We start from the raw sequence: 25,448 nt of genomic DNA, 5'->3' as shown, positions 1-25,448 counted from the left end.
GCACAGTATGACTCAAATCATTGTGCTACGACACCTTCTTGAGAATATATTCAAGAGTTCCTGGAGGCAAACACCAAGAAATTGAATTCCTGGGTCATAGGATACATATCTTTTCCACTTGTGAGAGCTACTTTTAAGCTGTCCTCCAAAACAGGGGCGCCTGGGTGGCTCAGTTGGTAAGGCATCCGACTTCGGCTCAGGTCATGATCTCAGGGTTCGTGGGTTCGAGCCCCGCGTCGGGCTCAGTGCTGACAGCTCAGAGCCTGGAGCCTGTTTCAGATTCTGTGTCTCCCTCTCTCTCTGACCCTCCCCTGCTCATGCTTTGTCTCTCTCTCAGAAATAAAAACATTTAAAAAAATAAATAAATAAGCTGTCCTCCAAAACAGATTACCAATACGCAATTATATCACCAACATATGCAAGCACTCATTTCCCCAAACCCACAAAAATGTGATATTAGTAAACTTTCTAACAGCCTTGGAATTTTAAGTGATTTTTCATTTTCATTACTGAAAAAGTACTGCATATTTACTGCATAGCTCTATATCCTCCTTTATCAATTAGTAGTAGTGATCAAATAAAAGAAAAAATCTGCCAAATTTTCAGTTGTTTTTCAACAAATTGCCTTGTGGTAGTTCTTTACACAGTACAAAGGAGGAATATGTTTTCCCCTCAAATGGCATCCTGTGAACACGATCCCCCTTCCCTGCTTTACTTTTCTTCTCAGCATGTAATCTTCTTCTATTTATTTATCCACTGTCTACTCCAACTCGAATTTAAACTCTGATGATGGTGATGTTCATCTACTTGGTTTGCTGATGTGCCCTTGGCATGTAGGATAGTGCTTGGCCTTCGATAAACATTTTCTGAATAGATAAATACATGGATGAAAGAATAGCTCATTCTGCCCCACTGACTGAAATGCCACTTTCATCATTCATTATCATATATTAAGCTTCCATGAATAAAAGGGCCCAATTCTGTATACCGTCTATCCTGTTTCATTAGTCTACTGGCCCATCACTAGAGCTTTATAACACGGCTTGGTATATGTTAGTTACTTTCAGGATTTCCAATTCAGTTATGTCTACTCGATCATATATTCTTTAAAAATGTATTAAGATAAACATAATGCGCAGTTATTTATTCCCTTGATTTTTAATTTTAATAGCTTTAATTGAAGAAACTACTTTTTAATGCTTATTAGACTTTTAGGCTATTTCATGTTACAGAGTTTGATGTTTAATTTAATAATGTATTTTCATATATCAAATTTAAGGATCTGATCCATCTAGGTATTTATGAGAGGAAAAAAATGGAATTCCAAAAGTACCGTACAGATTTACACTGCTACACAGTATAAAAAGCATGGCGTTTTCATTTTCCCTGCATACCAGCCAGCACTGGGTATCACTTTGACCCAAAATAAGGTTCTAATTTGAAAAGCAAAAAACCCGATCGGTTTAAACATCCACTGGTCACAAATGTGACCAAATTTTCTTCTTTCTCTTTCTTTTAATTGGTCATATTTCTTTAGCATGTATCTGTTAGGTTTCAGTCATCTCTCCCTCCCCCCACACCTTTTAAAGCATGATTGAACACCTTTTCCTTTTAAACCAGTCACGTCTCTTATGAGCTGTTCAAGACCTTTGCCCCTGTCTTAAGCTACTTTTCTTCTTACAACTGTGACTGAACTCCCCAACACTTCCTCTTTGTGGGCTGCTCAGGTTTTTGCTTCCAGTGTTTCTGTTGCATTTCTTCTACAGTGCATCCCATGAGCTCTTTGAAAAACAAACATATTGGCTGCAAATATCATACCATCTTTCAATTTCTAAATGCTGTTTTGAAACACAGAGACTTGGAATATTTATGTACTCAAAGCCATTAGTTGTGATTTTTTTTTTCCTGTCAATTCTGTGCCTAGAAAAGTTCTTTTATATCCAAAGGACTTGATACTCATTTACATGATTTTTCTTGTTTTTCCTATGTTTTAATTTTTGATATTTAACTCTTTACCTTGCATTCCCTCTCCTCCCAAGTTATTGGCACCGATCTCAAATACACTTAATAAATGATCCTTCTTTTCTCTAACGGTCTGTGGTTCCCTCTTTATTATATTTTTATTTTTTAGATTTCCTGGCTATTTGGCTTGCTGAGATGACAGATCAAATGCCATCTTTACACATGACAATATCTGTAACTGTTAATATACTTTTCTTTCTCTAAATTTAACCTTCCCATGTTTTACTGTATTACCAAAATTCTACCAAGAATTTTAAGTATTCTTGCTCTATTTTTAAGACGAAGGCTTCTGCTTGGCAGTAGGGATCAATTCCATGCCAGGCCGTTCACAGTCCCCCTAACAGAGTCCCTGCCCAATGCTATGCTGAAACCACAGCCTCTGGAACCTACATGATCCCAGGATTGGCACCATAACTGGCTGGAGTGTGGGAAAGAACACAGTAGCATTTCTACCAATAATTTTTATACCATTCTTTCTAATTTCTATGTTTCTGTATCTTTAATAATACGTAGTATTTTTATAATATAATATTAGCACATCAATATGCAAATATAACTTATAAATTTACATAACATATTAGAGATTAATTTTTTTTTAACTCATGGACAGGTGATCAAAAGGTGAAGAATCACTACTCACAGCATCCTTACTCCTCTCAACTATAAACTATATTTTCTTACCCCAACCTAGCGCTTACCCCTTCCACAGGTCCCCATGCCTTCTACCGTGTTACTTGGAGCTACTGCTTTATAACTGGTGAAATCCTCTACATGTTCTCAGATTCCTTCTCCTTATCTGTCTTCACTAAACCTAGATGTCACTTGAAGAAATTCTCTTATATTCTTCCTATCTCGGGACTGGCAAGTGTAATGGTTTTTTTGGTTGGTTTGTTTGTTTTCTTTTGTTTTTTTTTTTCCTGTGCGTTCCACTGCTACTTAGATTTCTCTCAATGTTTTCTTTTTTTTTTTTAGTATTTTTATTTATTTCTAGGAGGGAGAGAGAGAGACAGCGTGAGCAGGGGAGGGTCAGAGAGAGAGGGAGATAACAGACTCTGAAATAGGCTCCAGGCTCCGAGCTGGCAGTCAGCACAGAGCCCGACGCGGGGCTCGAACCCACAAACCGCGAGATCATGACCTAAGCGAAAGTCAGACGCTTAACTGACTAAGCCACCCAGGTGCCCCAGTCTCTCAATGTTTTCTAAACACACTGGTCTAGGGCTCAAGCCCTGCTCTTCCTTGCACCTTATCCTGTTAATGCCTATAAGAGCCCAAGGACCTCAACGTCCTTTCTTGTCCTTCCATCACCTTGAAAAGTCCACTGTTCACGTGGATAATTAATACTTGTGGCAGAGATTGCTAACTGCCTACTCACATTCTTTCTTTCTACCTTCTTTGCTAACAAGACCCCTATGTTATTAAGGGCACTGTAATGTACCTAGCCAAAAAATTACATTTCCCAGTTTTCCTCAAAGCAAGATATGACCAAGTAACTAAGACTGGTACCATATTATCGGAAGTTGTTGGGCGAGAAGTCTGGCAGTCACCTTGAAAGGGCAATGAAGCTGGGAAAAGATCTCACTGACCCTTTCTCTCTTCTGCTTCCTGTTGCCTAAAATAGAAATGGAATGACTGAAACTCTAGTAGATAGCTCAGACCACAATGCAACCCTGCAAATGGTAATCATGTATTGGCTTGTAGATCTGAAATTGGAAAGCATCTGGATCCATGAAGACTTCATGGATTTGATACACACTGGGTACTGCCAACATGAGACTTTGTTTTAAATGAGGAAGTCCTTCTTTTATTTAGCCATCGTTATTTTGGATTTTCAGCAATAAGAAAGAAAATCTAATCCTAATTAATGCATAGTATCGTGTTCTCAATTCTTAGTGACCTGGTCTCCAGTAACTGCATGCGCTCTCCCTTATATGCCAGTCATTCTATAATTAAATTACCATCTCAAACTGTTGTGCTTCCAAATACAACTCTAAATACAATTTCTCTTTTTTCCAACTTCAAACTACGCCTATTACAACAGGTGTCCAGTTCACGGGTGTCTATTTCTTCATCACAATCAGTCTCTTCTTTAACTTCTCTCAGCAACCAGCTTTGATTTTACATGATATTCTTCTATAAATTTACTGCCCTATGTCCTACTCCCCATAATACTTTTACTATATTCCTCTGGCAAAAGTACAGTCATGTATAAACTCAACAATCCTCATTCTCCGTGTCTATATACGAGCAACAGAGACCACTAGTAGATTAGCACCATTATAATTATTAAAATTATCAACCTCAATGAGCTTAATACTTGCCTTCCCGACCTCCCAAATAACTATTTCAAACATATGTCAATCTATTTTTTTTTATGTTTATTTATTTTTGAGAGGGAGAGAGACAGAGTGTGAGCGGGGAAGGAGCAGAGAGAGGAAGAGACACAGAATCTGAACCGGGCTCCAGGCTTTGAGCTGTCAGCATAGAGCCCGACATGGGGCTTGAACTCACGAAGATGAGATCATGACCTGAGCTGAAGTTGGACACTTCACTGACTGAGCCACCCAGGCGCCCCTGTATCAATCTCTTTAAAACAACCTCACTGAAAAACATGCACAGAAAATTTAATATATGTTAATTATTCACTACCTATATATACTGCTGGCTAACATGATGTCATGATAACATGAAGAAATACAGCACAGTTTGATTTTCCTAGGAGGTCCTTCTCCTTATCTCCTTAAATACTGTAGTGAACACTATATGAATCCTACAATCCATGGAGTGTAATTAGCTACTTGGTGAACCAACTTTGGGGATAAATGGCTCTCCAGCATAGATAGGTTGAAAAAATGAGACTGATTCTTAGGTTTCCAACGGCTTAAGTGGCAGCCATCTAGGACTTAATCATTAAGCAAACATGAAGAAATTAATTGCCTTGTTTTCTTGTTACCATAAGAAAGTGATTTAAGTGGTTTATTCACATGTAGAAAGTATAGTTCTCAGGGGGCACCTGGGTGGCTCAGTCAGTTAAGCATCCCACTCTTGATTTCAGCTCAGGCCATGATCTCACAGTTTGTGAGAGAGCCAGTCGGGCTCTGTGCTGACAGCATGGAGCCTGCTAGGGATTCTCTCTCTCCCTCTCTCTCTGCCCCTCCCCAGCTCTTTCTATCTCAAAATAGATAAATAAACGTTAAAAAAAATTTAAGTACAATTCTGTTTCTAATTTGTTATTAATTGTAACTACTTCTACTGTTCTTTACAATACAAATAGAGAGTTCCTATATCTATACCTCTTCAGAAGCAAAAAATCAAATTATTCTCAATTCACTATTACCACAACCATTATCATCCTTCCTCATAACACAAATACAAACAAATATGGCTCCTGTCCTTTAAAAGTTAACCTTAACACAGATGTTTGATACTTGCTACAAAATGTAATGATGTAAAATGTAATATAGTTCATTGGTTTTCCTTACATGCATTTTCTTGGTTTACATGTACAATTTAGTCTTTGCAAGTATAAGCAGCACTTTTAATTGAAGAACTGGAAAGAATCATCTCAGAATTAGAAATAAGATAAAACTGGCCTGGCTTTTACATTTTTTAATATCTCATGTGGCATATTTCTTAAATACAGAAAACTATCTTCTGATACATTTTTTCATATTAGTAAAAGCAAGAAGACCTTATCTACTTGTGAAAATTAATACATACACTAAAAGATCTTTTTGCCAGAAGGGATGGAAAAGGAATCACTTTCATATACAGCTCAAGACAAGGAATTCATTGTAGCAGCAGCAGGACGATGAAAAATTAATGTCTAACATGGAAAATTACCTACTAAAACAGAACAAATATGTAGCTAAAATCATGTATAAGAAAATATATTTGATTTATTTCATCAAGGAAATGTGTTTATTTTTATGAATAAATATTATTTGAAGATGAGTAATGAGGTACATTTGCAAAAGGATTAAATACTTTCCAACCTAACTTTAATTTAATGTGAAGCATTTAGGAGATAAACATTTACAAATCTTGAAGGTATGTGTAATTCAAAGTTCCATAAAATCTAAACACTAACATTCTAACACATCCTTGCTTACACATGAGAAATATAAAACTATGAAATGCATGGTATACATATACAAAAAAAGATATATAAAGGCAATTGTGAAGAGTGACGCTTTGATAGGTTAAATAAATATGGCACTCAAATAGGAATCATTCTGATTTACACTGATGTTTAGAAGATTTTATTCCAATAAACGGAACTGAATATGTTACTCTATTCATAAGTATATTGTAAATATTTGCTATATGGATAGTATTAGGCTTTTATCAAGGGACTTCTGAGTCAAAGATTAAACAGAAAGTATGAATGAGTTTCTACTAATAAAGGGTGTTTACTTTGCTCATTCCTTCATTAAACAATATTTTTGTAACTCCTGTAATAATATAGTAGCTTTAAGAAAAGGTGGGCTGTTCCTGAATTAGAAGATTGTGCTGGTATAGAGCAAATACTAAGTGACTATTTGATTACTAAAATGAGACCAGATTCAAATTTTGGCCATGATGGAGTAACTAGACTTGCCATCCACCATATGCAACAAAAACTAGACAAAATATATGAAACACATTTTCACAAATGAAAACAGCTGGGAAGACCATGACACCTGGAGAAAGAAACAAATGATATGACCACACCTACGATCATCTTAACATTCTTCCTGGAGGCACAATTTTTTTTTTTAACGTTTATTTATTTTTGAGATACAGGACACAAGCGAGGGAGGGGCAGAGTGAGAGGGAGACACATAATTCAGGCACAAGGCTCTGAACGCAGGGCTTAAGTTGGGCCTGAACTCAAGAACCATGAGATCATGACCTGAGCCGAGGTCGGAAGCTTAACCGACTGGGCCACCCAGGTGCCCCCTTGGAGGCACATTATAAACTAAGGAGTGGGGGGAGACCCAAGCAGAACACAGTCCAATAGAGTTGAGAAAACAAACTATAGAGTTCAGGTCACCCGAAGCAGCTATAAGTGGAGGCGCAGAGTGCTGAAGAGTGGAAGCCATGCAGAAAAGAATCCCAGAAATCTGTACAAGGACAAACTTGAGGCTAAGCTGAATACTACCAGGTGTAGGTGTAGAGGAAACCTCCACAAAGTCAAAGGGTGAGCAGAAGCTGTGGGCGGAACCATCCCCAACGCACATCCCCAAACCTGGGATACTTTCAAGTTCCAACCAGGGTGCAGAGCCCTAAATGCTCACCCAAAATATTCAGTAGAGACCCTAAATTTGAGGTATGCTTTAGTAAAGGATTATCCTGTCCTTAGAGCTACTTTAGACCTGCTGCCAAAACTAAAAACAAACAAAATAAGGCACACACATATCACACTGAACTGCAACCAACTTCACTGCTGGCTTCACTAAACAGATCAAATCTGTTTAAAAACTATAAACTCTATAGACATTCAGGAACTTAAATTTACTGTCCTGCAACCAAACAAAAATTACTAAGGTGGCAATAAGCAGGAGACTGTTAACAGCCCAGTAAGATCAAACACTGATAAAATAACAATGATATTAACAATAGAAGACTGACATTAAATTACTGGGAAATCATGATAAAGTATTTAATGGAAAAGATGAATAAAATGAGGAGAGAAACAAAACATACAGGAGGAACACAAATGGAACTTCTGGAGACGAAAAATAATCTGAAATGAAAAATGTATTGGATAGGGATTAACAGTAGTGTAGACACCACGAGAGAAAGATTAGTGAACTTCAGAACTTAGCAGTAAAAACTACTCTATGCAGGGAAAAAGGGATAGAAAAGAAAAAGAAAAAGAAACCAGAGTCTCAGTGAGTTATGAAAACAAACAAACAAACAAGTGTTCTAACATATGTGTAACTGGATTCCCCGAAGAGGGTGGGGACGTGTGGCCAAAAAGGAAAAGAAAAAAAAAGAATCGAGTGAAGAAAAATATAAACAGACAAATTAAAATTCTTTACCCAGCAAAAGTACCTCTCAAAAATAAATATGAAATAAAAACTTGTTTCACACAGTAGAACCTGAAAGAATTTACTGGCAGCAAGCCTGTGTAAGAAATGATAAAGCTCTTCCACAGGAAAGAAAATAACACCAGATTTTAAAGTGGGGTCTAAGGAGAGGAGTAATAAGTGCTGAAAATGGTAATTATGCACAAAAATATCTCAACATCTCCTCATTTTATAAATTTCTTATAAAAAATGACAGTTAAAGAAATTAAAGTATATTCTAGGGTTTATGACATATCTATAAGTAAAATGTATGGCAACAAAGGACAGGAGAAGGGAAAAGAAAAGCTCTTACCTGGAAGGCGAGGTGGTATGTTATATGAGAGTAGACTATGATAAGCTAACGCAAACGTCAGAGCAACCACTAAAAAACAAAACAAGGAGGAATATCTAAAAAGCCCATAGTCAAGGCACAGTGGAATCCAGAGTGCTTCCAAAGAGAAGCAGTAACTGAGGTTAAAAAACGTCTAAAAAACAAAAAACCCTGACAAACCACAGAAAAATAAACGATGAATTGAATGAAAGCAGGAACTTCACAAGCACTGAAACCTCTTTCATGTAGTAACATGCTGCCCAAGAATAAACTTTCACCTTGAACATCAAACATAATTGTCATAAAAAAAAGATGCTTTAACTTGCATGGGCTCCAAAGCAAAACAATGATGGTAAAGGATGAATTACTTGACACCACCATCCCTGTGCCTTCAACCTTAGGGACAGACTGAGAGTCTGAAAGTGAAATGATTTACTTTACTCAAAAATAGGAGTAACTATTAAAGTGACTATTTTTTACAAAATAAAATTCATATTTGCAGAAACAAACAAAAGGCAAATAAATGAAATGTTAATAGATAAATCAGGTGCCCAACTTTGTTTTTATTATTAACCTGTCATTGCTACAGTAAAGAAGCCTGAGTCAGCCTGTAATAAAAAACAAGTACTTTGACAACAGGACTACAGACTTCCATTAATCACAGAGATTCACAAATCAGGAAGAAAGGGGAATATCTTTATTGGTTTAGTTAACTTTGTCTCACTGGCTTTAAAAGACCCAATTTCTGTGTGATTAACCACAGAAAAAAATATAATAGGCAACTGGCTATTAATTATCAAATCCATCTGGTTTAACATATAAAGTAAAATAATCCCAGATTATTTAGCCTTTATTCAAACTAAAGTACAATTTTACACTGTGTGTCCAGTTACATCTCAGAAATGAAATGGCCATACCTATTTACAACTTCCTGAACAACTGTTTTTAATTTTTCTATGATCATATAAACAAATGACTCTCAAGGAACATCTACATTTTCATTAAGTCTGTTAATTGTACACTGTCACCCCCTAGAGGAAACTTTAAAAAACTGAGCTTGAAACTACGTTTAGTTACTTAAGCAAATTTCAAGGGAAGAATTCTTTATGGGGTTTAGCTTTATCTACAGCACCAAATCTGACAGAATCAAAACACTTATCCACATTTAGTTAGAGACTCAAATATTCTTTGGCTTCATTAAAGGGGAAAAAGAGAGACACATGATGCTCAGAATGTTAATAACATCAAGCCTGTCCTCCATTTCTACCCTCCACTGCAATGGCTTTTTTGCCCCCTTTTCATTTTTCACCAGTTAGACTAATCCCTTTACCCTCACTCACTCTGTAACTGGTTTCTTTCTTTCTTTCTTTTTTTTTAAATGTTTTATTATTATTATTATTATTTTTAATGTTTTTATTTATTTCTAGGAGAGAGAGAGACAGCGTGAGCAGGGGAGGGTCAGAGAGAGAGGGAGACACAGACTCTGAAACAGGCTCCAGGCTCTGAGCTGGCGGTCAGCACAGAGCCCGACGCGGGGCTTGAACCCGCGAACCGCGAGATCATGACCTAAGCGAAAGTTGGACACCTAACCGACTAAGCCACCCAGGCGCCCCTGTTTTATTTATTATTGAGAGACAGAGAGAGACAGAGCATGAGCGTGGGAGGGGCAGAGTGGGGGGAGACACAGAATCTGAAGCAGGCTCCAGGCTCCAAGCTGTCAGCACAGGACTCAATGCGGGGCTTGAACTCATGAATCATGAAGATCATGACCTGAGCCGAGGTCGAACGCTCAACAGACTAAGCCACCCAGGTGCCCCTGTAACTGGTTTTCTAATTACCACCTACTATCAACAATTTTCCATATAACTCTCTCTCATTTAGCATCTGCCATTCAGGTCTGGTTCCACCACTTACTAACAAAAGGATCAGGATGATTGTAGGGTTCAAATCAGATATCCAGAAAGAAAGAAAACATTGTTACAAAGCCAAGAGCTACATGAATGTTATTTGTCTTCTTTATCCAGTGACAACTGTATGGTCATAGTTCCCTCTAGGGACCACTGGCTGCCTTACAATCCAGGTCAATTTAACAAACATTTTTGGAGCACTTTTTCTTTAGTGTGTAAATGTCTCTAGTGGCCTAGCACTGACACTGTAAGTAGATAAAAAGCACCCAGAAGGGTGCAAGCCTTAGGTTTAACACCTGGAGGAGACAAAAGAAAATGAAAAGCAGTGAAGGTAAACCCATACACAGCACAATGAGGAGAAAGAAAAGAAGCGCCTTAGCAGGTTTAGGAGAAGGCCTCTCAGGAAGAGTGGCATTCAAGCTAGTACCTAAGGATAAAGTAAGAGTGAGGGTGTTGAAGTAAAGAGTTGTCAGGACAGAGGGAACAGAGTGTTGGAAGACTTGAAGACAAGAGAAAAAAAGAGAGAGGTTCCAGAAACAGAATGAAATTCAGCTTGATTAGAACAGCTGAAGATGATTTCAGAGTTCAAATCACTAAGGGCACTTACATACAGAGCTACTATAGGTGGCTTTTAAAAACTGATTTGCTTTTAATAAAGCTTTTGCTTTTAAATTTTTTATGGTATGGAATATGTTCACTTACAGAACAGAAAATTACTAAACAACAACTCAAAAAGAAAATTCAAAATGAACACTATCTATGAAACTAAAAGCCACAATCTTTTTCTCCAAGTATATATACATTAAAAAGTTCAAAGCATAGTATATATATGTATACACAATTTTATATACTGCATTTCCATATAAACCTCTTCCCATGTTACAAAAGATGCTTTGTAATTCTTAAACGATTACATTACTTTCCACCCAGAAGATATGCCATAACTTAATTAACCATCATCTCCACAATGATCTATATTTTGGTTATTTTGCATTTTTCACAAATGTATAATCATCCAGAGAACTCCACATAAAGCTCTTAATACATTTGTGATTATTTCCTAAACACAAGCTTTCCAAAACTAGAATTAGTGAATTACAGATATTTTTGTAATTCCATCCATTTTGCCAAAATGCTTTCCAAAACTTTTGTACCAATTCACAAAGCGTTGTCAATGGAGATTTCACTGTATATTCATCTGCACTAAGTTACAATTTTACAGCCAAAAAAATTCAATGATTTTAATTTACATTATTAATTAAGCTGAATTTTAATAATTAGCATTTCTTAAAGTAAGAATTTAAAGCAGACTACCTGTTCTAATCCAGTGGCTCAAGGGACTACCTGTTTGAAGTAGAAACTAGGAATCTATGTCAATAGTTTAGGTGTAAGATGAGGGTATGGTCTACCAAAAGAAAATGAGGAGTTAAGTAAAATTTTAAAAATTTAATGACTGATTGTGAGAGATATGAGAGAAGAGAAAAAGGTGAAGTTTGTAATTTCTAGTTAATAACTGTGCAAATCTGACAGAAATGGAAGATATTCTAGAAAACTTTACTATATCAACACTTGTTCAAGCCTAAAATATGAGATATGTATATATCGACATAACTATCAGAACAACTAAAATAAAAACAGTGACACAGGAAGCCTGGGTGGCTCAGTCGGTTGAGCATCTGATTAGTTTCATCAAGTGTTCTGTGCTGAGCATGAAGACTGAGATTCTCTCTCCCTCTGCCCCCTTCCCCTGCTCACTCTCTCTCTCTCAAAATTAAGAAAAAAATGAAATAAAATAAAAAAAGAGTGATGCACCAAATGCCAGCAATAACATGGAGAAACTCATGACTTACACTGCTGATTGGAATGTACAATGGTACAGCCAATCTGAAAAAGTTTTGCTGGTTTCTTGTAAAACTAAACACTAGGAAGGGGTAGGGAGCTCTGTGGGATCTCTTTCATGAAGGCTCCATCCTTATGACTTAATCATCCCCAAAGACCTCACCTAGTAATACCATTACTTTTGAGGGCTAGGATTTCAACATGAATTGTGGAGGAGGGAGGCAAACATTCAGATCATAGCACAACCCAAATGTCCTTCAACTGCTGAACTGTTAAACTCTGCTACATTCATACCATGGAATACTACTGAGCATTAATAAAAGAAACAAACTATTGATACATGCAACAACTTAGAAGAGCTTCCAGGCAATTATTACTTGCTGAGTGAAAAGAAGTCAATCCTAAAAGGGTATGTATGATTCCATTTATAGAATATTTTTTAAGTGATATTTTAGAAATGAAGAATAAATTAGTGGTTGCTAGGGCACAGGGATAGGGTAGGGTTGACAAGAGACAGATGTGGCTATAAAAAAGAAATGAGGGATCCTTCTTAGGAAACTGTTCTCTATCCTGACTATGGTTATACAGGAACCTGTATCTGATAAACTGCTTGGAAGTAAATCTCACACACACAACACACACACAAACACACACATACACACACAGGAATATACATAAAACTGGGGAAGTCTGAATAAGATTGGTGGATTTTATCAATGTCAATATTCTGGTCATAATATTACACTACATGGTTTTTTTTGCAAGATACTACCACTGGAAGACATGGAGTAAGGGGCATAGAATATTTCCGTATTATTTCTGACATATGCATGTGGATCTACAATTACCTAAAAAAAAAAAAAAGTTTAATTAAAAAAAAAAAAAACTAATGGGATTCTTTCCAGGAATGGAGGGGTGTTCAAATATGAGGACATTTACTATTCTGTTATAACTTACTAAATTAACAAGTTTAAAGTAAGCATAAGCATATTAGCACTTGCACAAACAGTAAAAAAAAGTAACTTAATATATAGTATTTCAACATACATTCCTGATTTAAAAGGAAAACAAAAGACCAAAACAACATAAAAATACAGAAATATTAAAGTCATAATTTTAAAAATGGTAAAACACTAGGATATTCACATTAAGGCCAAAGATAAATCATTTCTAGAAATCACATAACACCAAAATGGAGGAGGCACAATAGGTATATCTTATGATAATATACCAATGATTTAATTTAAAACTCATTATAAACATAGTAAGGTAAATAGCACCAGGGTAACTCAGTCAATGAAGCATCTGACTTCAGTTCAGATCATGAGTTCAAGCTCTGTGTCTCCCTCTCTCTCTCTGCCCCTCCCCCTCTCTCTCTCTCTCTCTCTCTCTCTCTCTCTCTCTCTCTCTCTCTCTCGTATGCTCCTCCTTTCTCTCTCTCTCAAAAAATGAATGTTAAAAAATATTTTAAACATAGTAAGGTAAGTTATAAAACACAGAGCACTGGAATTCTTTCCATTACATTTCCTTACTGTAGCCGGACCATGTTAAAAAGCTGTAAATTACTCTATGGTTACTATATAGTTCATTTATTCAATCAACAGCCAAAATATACACATATCCGCCATATCTTAGGTACTATATTAGGAATTAAAGATTCAAAGTTCATCAACATAAGACATACTTCTTGCTCTCATAGAGCTTACACTCTAGTGAAATATTAATTAATAAAATTTAGAGAGATGGCATTCATTAAATATTCACGAATGTCAGATATATGCCAGGTGGTGAGAGAAAACAAAATAGTTGTCCTTGTCCTTCAGGAGAATCCAGAAGATAAAACGGTAGAAAGGTGTTTACAACACAATGTAATTAAAATGACAAAAAACAGGAACAATTTCTAGACTAGCCTTAGGAGGTAACGAAAACCAGCCTGTGAAAAGCAGAATTTGTACTGAATCAGTACTGGTAAGTTAGCCCCATGAAGAGCAAGTCAGGCGGATTCCAGGCAAAGCTTCAGAGGTAAAAGACAACAGGGAGCTTTACTGGTCAGCAAGTACTTCAGCACAATAATCTGGACTTTTTTTCCTCACCAAAAATTCTTTGCTCTAGGAATTTGAGAAAATTGTTTGCACTAAGATTATTGAAATGTATCCCTTCACACATTCTTAAGTTGACGTCTATCACTTTTCAGCAGATGTTTACACAAGTATAAAAGATGTAACTTCTGTACATCAAATACAGACATCTAAAATTATATAATTCTTTCAGCTGTTAAGTATCATAACAATTTGGTATCATAATCTATTTTAAAACGGAAAAAGCTCTTTCTTCAAGAGTCAGAAATAATACATTTTGTAATTTCTTTTAACCTATATTTCCATTTACTTATCCTACTGAATTTTATTATAAAACTATTTGTATGCTCAGAAGTCCTAACTTGAAGCAGGTCACAATTCATGGGATTGAGCCCCATTTCAGATTAAGCCCTGTCGGTGCTGAGCCTGCTTGAGATTCTCTCTCTCCCTCTGCCCCTTCCCTGCTTGCTTTCTCTCTCTCTCTCAAAGTAAACATTTAGAACAATTTTTAAAATGTGTAAAAATTGAAGTTAAATTTATCAAAATGTCCTGCTGGATAAGGTGCTAAGCATTAAATTTTTTCCTCCGGATTTGAGGTTTTTGTGATTACTGTAAGGAATAACTGATCAAAACATCAGTATTTCACATTTTAATAATCATTAAAAATAAAAAGTAAAATTTGTTGTAAATGTGTCCCATAATGAGCTAAACTGTGTCCTTAGGAATCAATGTGATTTACTGTCATAATGAATCAAGAGTAGTGTACTGGTTCTATTTCCACTTTCATCTTTATGAATTTCACATGGGAGAAAGTTCATTTGCATAAAGCAGTAGATGAGAATGGAAGTTTTGTCACAGCAAAATCACAGAATTCTTTTAATTCCTTCTGGGTTGTAGGCTAAAAAGCATATAATCATCTATCATCAAATACTATTTTTAATAATATCTCTTAGCTGGTATTTCATATAGGTCAGCTTCCAAATTTGTTTTAAAACAAGAAAAGGATTTGTTGCCCCATTATTAGAGTTACTCATTTTCTCAACCCTGGGAAGCATACAAAAAAATCTTGCAAAGATTTATCATATTTTCTCATTCAGAGACTTGTTTATTCTGAGACACTGAAAGATTGGAAAACTGAAATGCTGTTCATTTCAACATGCTCTGGCAAAGAAAACAAAAACATTAAAAGAAACTCAAAACCAATTTAAATGTTTTTATCTTATCACTGTTTTAAATGTAGTTCTGAAAAAACAGAATACCTCAGAGCCGAAAAGTAAGGCTCATTTAGTTTGAGAAGGTCTACCATGTAACATAAATGGCAAAACCTGCTGTTAATGCCAAACAGCCAGTGGAGGCTTACTTTTCAGAAAAACATGACTTAATTTTCTAACTCAAATAAATGTTAACCCATGTCCCTATTTGACTCATCTCATCTGATTTCTAATTCCAAAATTTCAGTCAGCTAAAGATCCTTATGTCACTTAGATGAAATGGGGCACTATCCCCTTCAGCATTTCTCTTTTGCTTTTTTGGGTTTGCTCTTCTATGAGGAATATTCTTTCATAATGAATAGAAAATGAAAAGATGAGGTCATTGCATGAAAACTCTTACGTTCTGGGAATTCAGGTTTTAATGCAAGGCCAGGTTTTAAAGTGAGGCTTTACCCTTACGAATGTATTTTTAAGTGTAAGAGACCTCTGACAGACAGATTTTTCCATTGCGGTCCCTGCATGTCTTTGTCCTTACAGCTAAACCTTTTCACACTTTCTCACACGACTCTGATCCCAAAATGACCCTCGGCACCCCTCTGGATAAAATCCCAAATGATCAAACAATGGCTACTAATATTTAAGGACAATTCTTTCTCTTCACCCTTATAAAATGTTCTGCCCTCGTTCCCCAAATTAGAATGTTGCTTTTGACATCTTCTCTCATGCCTGGCGTTTTCAAATAAAGGCTTATTCTTTGCTCTGATTTTCTTCCACATAAAAAAGGAGGGACAGGATGCTCTCCATAATACCTTAATTAACAGAAACTTCACTATACCAGTAATTTAAATTGTCCCTTTTTTCCGGACACCCTGGAAGGTTTTCCACCTTCTCCCCCAGGGCAATACACCATAAAAATACTCATGATGCATGAGAGTATGCCTTTCTTCTCTAAAGGAGAAGAAGGGCAATTGTCAACAGGATGTGGGAAAAGAGAAGCAGCATTACTACTTTGCTACCCTGATCAAAGGAGCTTTGTTAGAAAAGAAACACAGGAGTTGAGAACTGGGGAGAGGATTCCGGTAGAATTACTTGGACACCAAGGTTTGAAGAACACAGGTTTGGTATGTGTAAAGCACAAATTACCAGTAAAGAAGTCACCACAAGCAGTCTTCTGTTACACAAAAGAATCAGACCCACACGTACAGCAGCTACAGGAATGATCAGACAGCGAATATAAACAAATATTTATAAAGCTTTTAAAGAAATAAGTGTTTAAAAATATAGTAACAAAAGACTATCAGAAATGGCTACGCCAATTTAAAAATAACAAAGCAGAAAACACCCAGAAATAAAAAAATGAAAATTGAAATTCAACAAATGGGTTATACAATAGGATATATGGAGGTGAACACAGACCTACAGAAATTATACAGAATGTACAGAGAGCCAAAGGGATGAAACCATTAAAAGACAAAGGAGAAAAGTCAAACACATGTCTAATCAAAATGTCAGTATAGAGAAGTAACACTTGAAAAGATAATAGTAGAGAATTTTCCAAACTTTATGAAAGACACCCATCTGCAAATCCAGGATGTCAAAGTCCCAAAGTAGACAAAAAGAAATCAAGTCCTGGAAGATCAGAATATAAATCATGAGAGTGACAAATTGGCTATCTTTTAAAATTAAGAACTCGTGAACATCAAGAACTTCAGAGAGCAAAAAGTCAAAAAACTATGAACTTGGAGAAGACATCTGCATTGCATGTAACAAAGGATGAGTATGTACATGATTAAGAAAAGATAAACACTGAAATTAAAAAAATAGATAAAAGCAATAAATAGGTATTTCAAAAGGGGATCACAAATGGTAATTAACATATGAAAAGACACTCAACCTCATTAAGACTCAGTGAATTGCAAATTCAGCTTGAATTTCATGCTCCCCAGATTGGCCAAAATTAAAAAGTCTAATAACTTCAAATATGGTGGGTACCTTGGTGTTCATTTTATTATTCTTTAAACCATACACACATTATGTGTTCTTTACTATGCATAGGTTTCATAACAAAAATATTCCTTAACTACCACTTGGATTTAGCAATGCAAATGTTTGTTCATGGTCCTGTTGAAAGCAGTTTTGGTGAAATAAAAGGCATGAAAAGCAGACTTGCAACAAGCTGAAAAGGCTCTATAAGAAAGGGAGTAAAGACAATTCGGATGGGTATTTCAAGCTTACCTCTGAAGTTAGGCAGACAGGACTATAACTTTAGAAGAATGTCATAATAGCAGCTTTTCTTTTCTTTTCTTTTTTAATTAAAAAAAAAAAACTGGGGCAAGTTTAGAAAGAAATAGCAAAAGGGTGAGGATGACGACACAGAAAATAAAAGTCCCTGGGCATTCACAAAGGTATATAATACAGAACTCAGGGACAGGTATTTGTTTTAGACAGGTACAATGGCTCCTACTTCACTCTTAGAAGAAATTACCTCTTTGGCCTTCTCACATCACTTTTCTCCCTGTTATACCCACTCCAGTTACAATGGGCTCCTTGGTCCTCCTTCAAACAAGCCCCTGCATCATGACTTTTGAATATATTATTCCTTCTATGAAGAGAACTCTTTTCCAGATGATGCAAAGTCTGTCTTTCTTTTCTTTCAAGTCTTTCCTCAGATGTGAACTCAGTGAAGCATTCCATGACTACCTTCAAAGTGAAATTCCCTCCTTGCTCCCTACCCCCCTTCTCCTAGTAGTATTCCTTTCTCTTTACCTTGCTTTCTCCGTCTTCAAAACCTTCTACAGTCCATATAATATACTCATTTTATCGTTTAAGCCCCTCTCTTCCTCACTTGTATGAATGCAGTAACTGCAGCCACAGTGCCTGGTAATGCTTGATACAGGAAGAAGTTAAATAAATACAAGGTGATTAAATGATTAATACACCTTACTTGTGGAACCTGAAAAACAAACTTAAAGGAAATAATGCTGTATGATTTGAACAAAGTGGAGAGGGCCTAGAGAACACTCAGCTTACTACCTACAGAAAAGGTGACATTTGGGTTCGATCTTGAATCATGAGGAGTTTGCCAAGTGGAAAAAAAACAGGTAGGCCTTCCAAGAAACTGAAGAACATGGAGGTTGGAAACGGCTTTGAACACTTGAGAAATGAAAATGGAGTACTGGAGTTTGATAGGGATGAAAGTAGACCAGATTTTAGTGAACGTTTCAATGTTCACAACAGAGGCCACATTATATTGAGCTTTTCAGTGCTAAAAGTCCTTCACAGAAGATTACAGTTGCTTAGTCACTTGTTTTATTTGCAGTTGAGTTTGAAGTTTACATTAAAAAAAACTACTAGACTTACTACAAAGGAAAAAGTTTGAACAACCTAATTTGTTCTCTATCAACTGTAGATTCTGTTTCATAGAATTAAGAAAAGAATTATGTTGATTATGTTTCATAATCAACCAAAGTGATTGCACTGCTACCAAATGTCTCAACCCCAAGTATTATTCAAAGAAGTCAAGACGTAAAATTCTCATTGGTGGGAAAATGGTCAAATTCAAGTGCTGGCTTCTTAGCAACTCTTCTCCATTTCACCATTTAGGAGTTTTTGAATGGGCTTGCATGTTGTCATAATTAACCTGCACTTATTACTATGTTTTCAATTAGTCTACCTTCCTTCTGTCCACATCACTACTGTCCTCGGGACACTCACCTCTGTTTTAGCCCCAACACAATTACTTAATTGTAGAGGCTATTTTGGAGACAGGAGCCTCTTGTTGAGTGTACACAGAAAACCTTAAGACAGTGTGTTACTGAGCTCATGAGCCCATGCAGCCAGGTTAGGACTATTTAAACACAAGACTGGAGAGGCGACGAACAACAAGGGGGCTTTTTAAGTTTTGCCTCTCTGGGACCTGCGAGGAGAGAGGATAGAAGGTGGGGAAATCCCAGAAAAGGGCGGGGCCGCACTGTGTTCCCAGGGCAGGCCAGAGGTCAAAGCTCAGGTCTAAAGCTGAAGGGGCGGGGCCTGACCTAAAAACCAGGGGGTGGTGTGTGGGCCCCGGAGGGTAAGGAGAGGCACGGCGACTCGGAAAGACTCACAGTAATAAGCCACCACAGGGTCCCGCTTGTCATGCTCCTGAGCCGTCCTCAGATGATGCTGTATGCTCTTAAACTGGGGGGGGAGTGGGGGCAGCGGAGCAAGCGCGGCCATCTCTACTCCAGGAACCACCACTTCCTACTCGCGCGCTACCGGCACTTCCGCTTCCGCCTGGGAGGTCGCGCGCACGAATGGGCAAAAATACCGCCCACTTTCCCGTTGCTTAGCGACAGCGAGTCAACTACGGGCTCCCAGCAGGGACAATCTCAGTGTCCCCGGCTCCTGGCAGTTACATCCTATAATAGGCTAAGCGGCTCCGTGGTTGTGCGGCTTGTGGCACCAGCGCTCTCTGCTGGCTGCGGATGGGCGGGAAAAGAGTTTTTGTTTTATTTTACTTTGTTGCTTCCCCCAGGCCCTTTTTTATTTTTATTTTTTTGCCTTTTCTTTTCTTTTTTTCCTTTTTGGCGACACGGAAGGTAGAAAGGGGAAAACAGGAAGAGAATTATGTTTGTTGATTGGGATAAGGGTAAAGTCGTGAATTGTCGTTGACACCATTCAGGAATTATCACTTCCAGTTCCTCAGATTATTTTAATAGCGTCCACAGAAACCTTTCTGATTGTAGAAACAGTAAATTCAATTACCGCATAAGATGAGAGACGATGTGTTTAAGTTTTTGTGTTGAATTCTTCTCTATTGACACATTGGATAAAATAACCAGACTTTTTTCAACTTCAACCCTTAAGCACATTAAGCTTAAAGAAAATGGACTTTTCCTTCTGAACTGGATAGGTACACACTAGCGAATGAATAATCTGAAGATCATTTACTTCTGGAGAATGATGAGCAATTCGTAAAGTATTTTGACTCATCCCATTGTAGGCATTAACTTTTCCTTCTACAACCAATGACTTCAGTTCTTTTTCTCTCTTCTCCATCTCACTCTGTCATCTTCCAGGACTTACACTTCCATTTTTCTCTTCCAATAATCTTGATCTTTTTTGCTGTATTTTCTCAGTTCCCAGTTTTGAGCGAGGCTCATCTCAAAACTAATTTTTGTTGAAATCATACTGTCTCCAAAGAAAACGACCTCCAGCTCTGAGATTTACCCTGCATGCTGTTATCTAATCACCAAACCATCCTCCCTTCTCCCCCAACCTTTGCAGAAACTGCTCTGTGTCCCTATTATTACCCCTACTCCACACCCTTTGTCTGTCTTTGTTTGCAGAGTTCATTACTCTCGGTCTGCCTTTTTTACCTGACAAAAAACTGAGTTATATATTCTCCCCAATCTCAGTAACACATTCACTATCACTTGAGTATGTATGTGCTACAGAATGAATATGTTAAAATACATCACCCAATGGGATGGTATTAGAAGGTGGAATCCTTGAGAGGTGATTGGGTGATGAAGGCAGAGTTTATATAAATGGGATTAATGCCTTTATGAAAGAGACCCCAGAAAGCTAGCTGGCTCTTCCATGATGTGAGGATACAATAAGAGGGCAACAACCTAGAAGAAGGGTCTCACCAGAGCCTGACCGCGCTGGATCCCATATCTTAGACATAAAATGTCCCATTAAAGCAGAATGGGATGCCCATAAATGTCATCACTCTGTCCTTAAGGCTTCTCACTTATTTTTTTTTCCCATTCTTTGTTCTCAACTGTGCTTATTCTTAAAGTTCACCTAAGAAAGGTTTGTTTTGTTTTTTGAAGACTCATATCTAGATATCACTCCCAAGCACTCAGATGTAATTGTTCTGGGTTGGAGCCTAAATATCAGTATTTTTAAAAGGTCTCAAGAAATTTTAATGGCACATCTAGAGGTGAGGACTAGTGCCATAACGCATATTCAACACATAGCTGATGTTTCAGCTCTTCTCCACCCTCTTTAAGCCAGACCCTCTGCCCTGATTGCCCTGAGCAGACACCGAAATTCCTGCTACTGAGACTAAGGTCACCAGATATGAATTGTTTGACTTCACCTATGCCACAGTGAAGTAATAACAACTAGCCAGCCCTTGCTGAGCATCTATCATGAATCATGTCTGTTTCTAGGGATTTAACGTCAACTCATTTAGTCTTTACAACAACCCTATGAATAGGTATTATCATTTTCACTATTTTACAGAGGAAAAAATGAAGCACTTAGAAGTTAATGTAACTTGCACCAGATGACAGCCAGTAAATATGAATGTTTGTTATTAAAATGCATGTGCTTTGGTTTCAGAGCCTGTAAATCTAGCCACTACTACTTGACTTTAATGTCTCTAGACCAGTATGTTATTGTATTTTATGTTTTTCCTTTTGAATCGTCGTCTGAAAATCATGTATTCCTATTCCCAATGAAGACTGTACCTTCCTGTTATTCTCCTTTGTTTATTATTTTTTTTAATTTAATTTTTTTTATTTTTTATTTTTGAAAGACAGAGAGTGTGAGCAGGGGAGGGGCAGAGAGAGGGAGAGAGAGACATAGAATCCAAAGCAGGCTCCCGGCTCCAGGTTGTCAGCACAGAGCCCGACATGGGCTCAGGCCCACCAACCGTGAGATCCTGACCTGTGCCAAAGTCACACTTAACCAACTGAGCCACCCGGGTGCCCCTTCCTGTTATTCTCCTGGTCTCTCTTTTCAGGGCTGGAGGTTGCTCAGGTCTCTTTCTCATTGGCATATATTCTAGGAGGAAGTAAGTAAAATGGTTAAAATTGGATTTTACTCCATCTGCCAACACATGCTCTCTTCTTTCTGAGCACTGAACTCCCATCAGGAGAGGATAATTGATATGAGGAAGAAAAACAGAGACTGTTAGAGTAACAGCACATTAAAATTATGCTGTGAAAGAAAATAGATATTAACATGAGATTGCTTTTTCTTGTTGATGTTTTATAATGAAGAACTTACTATGAAGAAAGACCCGGACTCTCCTCCCTGCAGCTCTGAACGGTTGCTCAAGGATCTTATAACACCTTCTAGGTTGGGGCTTGAATCTACGCGAGGTGGAGGAGGGCATGGATAGAATGCACCAGCGAAGCTACCTAGACCTGGCATTTTCTTTGTGGGAAAGCTTTTGATTTTTAATGTAATTTCTCTAATAGGCATAAAGGTATTCATATTTTCTGTTTAAAATTTTTAATAACATATGCTTTTCAATGAATTCGTTCATTTTATATAAGTAGCAAACTTACTGGCATAACATTGTTTATGATGTTTCCTTACAAGCATTTAAATATTCTGTTGTGATGCCCCTTTTTTTCATTTATGATCTGAGTAATTTTCATTTTCTCTTTTATTATCTCAATCTGTCTGTGAAAAATGTATGAGTTTTACTAATCTTTTCAAAGAACCACTTTTGTTCCATTGATTTTTTTCTATTGTCTTTCATTTTGCTATTTCAAAGATTTGTGCTTTTTTTTTTAATTTCCTTCCTATTTAATTTGTATTTAAACTGCTCTTTTTATACTTTCTTAAAGGGAGAGGTTTAAATCACTTTATAATATACTCAATTTTTTTTCTAATAGAACATTTAGAACTTTTAATGTTCTGTCAACTACTCTTCTAGCTGGTTTCCATAATTTTTCAGAAATTGTGTTTATATTAGCATTTATTTATAGTAGTTTTCAATTTCCCACATAATTTCTTCTTTGATCTATGGGTTAATAAATTTGTATTGTTAGTTTCTCAAATACTTGGGCGTATTCCTGGTATCTTATTTTTATTAATCCCTAGTTTAATTCCATTGTGATCAGCTTATATACTGTGTGATTTCATTCCTTCAGACTTTGTCATGGCCCAATATATAGTCTCTCTTGGTGAATGTTCCATAGACACATGGGGAAAAAAAGCATAATATGCTGTGGTTAGGTGAAGGGATTTCTAAATATCAATTAGTTCAAGTCAGCTATCAGTAATGTTTAAGACTTCCATATCCTTTCTGAGGTTCTTTCTATCTTCTCGATTAGTGAGAGATGGGTGTTGAAATCTTTAATTATAATTGGATTTATTTCTCTTTTGAATTTTACCAGGTTTTGCTTTGTTCAGTTTGCTACTCTGTAACTGAAGACATACACATTTAGAACTGTTATGCTTCCGGATAAAATTACACTTTAATCATTATTAAATGTCTCTTTTATCCCTGTCATTATCCCTGGCCCTGAAATCTACTTGAGTTTTCTCATATTATAACCAATTCAGCTCCCTAACCCTGTTGCATGATCTATCTTTTTCCATTTTTTCTTATTATTTGTAAAAATATTTGAATGGCTTAAATACCATCTTTAAATCTTTAATTATTCAAAAATATTTAAAGTGGGGTTTGTGTTAATTGTTTGGTCTGGCTTTTAAAAGAGTACATTCGTATAATCTTTGCTTTTGTTTAGGGCACTAAGAGCTTTTATCTGTATTGTTAGTATTGATATTTTTAGGTTTAGGTCTACCTTCTTATCATTGCTTTCAATTTGTCCCATCATTTTTTGTTCCTTTTTTCTCTTTTCTGCCACCTTCTGGACTAATTGAGTGTTTTATGATTCCATTTAATATCTTTGTTGGCTTTTCAGCCCAAATTTTCTTGTTTTGTTTAATCAGCTAACTTATACGTTATAGCATATATCTAAAGATATATTATCACTGTATACTTTAAGTGATAATATACAACTTTATATATATTGTAAAAATCTTATAATAGTGTAGTATCACACTTAATTTGATTCATCAGATTTATCTATTTTATTATTGTTTTCCAGTACCATTTTATATGTTTGTTTTCTAATTTATTACTGTACTTTCTGCCTTTATCCTAATTATTTTTGCATTTTTAAAAGTTTATTTATTTAGAAAGAGAGAGAGAGAGCAGGAGGGGCAGAGAGAGAGGGAGAGAAAGAGAATCTCAAGCAGGCTCTGCACAGTCAGGGTAGAGCCCAACTTGGGGCTCAAACCCACTAACTGTGAGATCATGACCTGAACTGAAATCAAGAGTCAGAGGCTTAAACAACTAAGCCAATCAGGCACTCCAAATTTTCACTTTTTAGTTGTATATTGAAGTTCTTATTTTTACTTTTTAAATTACATTTATTATTTCCTTTTAATAAGAAATATATTTTCTAGGGGAGAGGGGAAAATGGGTGTTGGGCATGGAGGAGGACACCTGTTGGGATGAGCGTTGGGTGTTATGTGGAAACCAACTTGACAACTAACTATACAAAATTTAAAAAATTTAAAAATTTAAGAAATAAAATAATGTTTTTAAAGAAATATATTTTCAGCTGTCAGTTTTCTGTGTACTACAGATTTGGTCTCATCTCAGGCTTTTGATATGTAGTATTTGACTGTTGTTCATTTATAAATATAGAAAAAATTTCTTTTTAAATTACCTTATTTGCTCCAAAGGCTTTTTATGGAGTAATTTTAAATGCATTTTCAAATGGTTAAATGTTTGTCTAGCTTTGACATTCTTATTAATTTTTTTACTATATTTGCATTCTGGTTAGAAAATATATTTTTATATATTTTATAATTGCTTTGTAAGTGCCATATTTATATATATCATTTATTATTCAGGAGCATATAGCTGTTTGCTAAAATCCTGATATAGTTTACCAAGGAAATAAAATCATAAAAGAGAAGAATTGTAAGTAATTAAAAAGATTGTCCAAACCAACTCTCTCACTGGATCTGGATCTTTAAACATAATAACAGGTACTGTTTGCTGAAAAAAAGCAGAGGTAAACAGTTTTTACAGTGGCTTAGAAATGCCATCACCTGTCCAGTGAGGAGAGAGAGCCTGGGGGAGGGGGGAGAGGGTAAGGAAGCTAGATTTTGCAAGGAAGGCTACCTTAGAGGGAAGAACTGCAAAGCAAGAGAACTCCAGAGATCTGTAAAGGGTCTCCAACAGAGTCCTGATCAGTGTAACATCTTTA

The 25,448-nt window shown here is 36.5% G+C and overlaps 1 protein-coding gene across 2 annotated transcripts in view; it reads right to left on the bottom strand.

The window, feature by feature from the left end:
• The window catches only part of VTA1 (vesicle trafficking 1), a 63,255-nt gene extending 43,574 nt beyond the window's left edge, over nt 1–19,681 (bottom strand). The window contains exon 1 of one of the 2 annotated variants that reach the window (XM_039221762.1): nt 19,542–19,681. In XM_039221762.1, coding sequence (XP_039077693.1) covers nt 19,542–19,653 — 112 coding nt within the window. In that variant the 5' untranslated portion in view covers nt 19,654–19,681. The remainder of the gene's footprint in view (nt 1–19,541) is intronic. The other variant, XM_039221763.1, reaches the window with a different exon arrangement.
• Nucleotides 19,682–25,448: the final 5,767 nt, after the last annotated feature.

This window comes from Hyaena hyaena, unplaced genomic scaffold (genome assembly GCF_003009895.1).
Source record: "Hyaena hyaena isolate Hyena2069 unplaced genomic scaffold, ASM300989v1 scaffold_1008, whole genome shotgun sequence".
NCBI classification, from domain to species: domain Eukaryota; kingdom Metazoa; phylum Chordata; class Mammalia; order Carnivora; family Hyaenidae; genus Hyaena; species Hyaena hyaena.
Note: the sequence above shows the minus strand (reverse complement) of the source record. Positions and strands in the feature narration are given on the sequence as shown.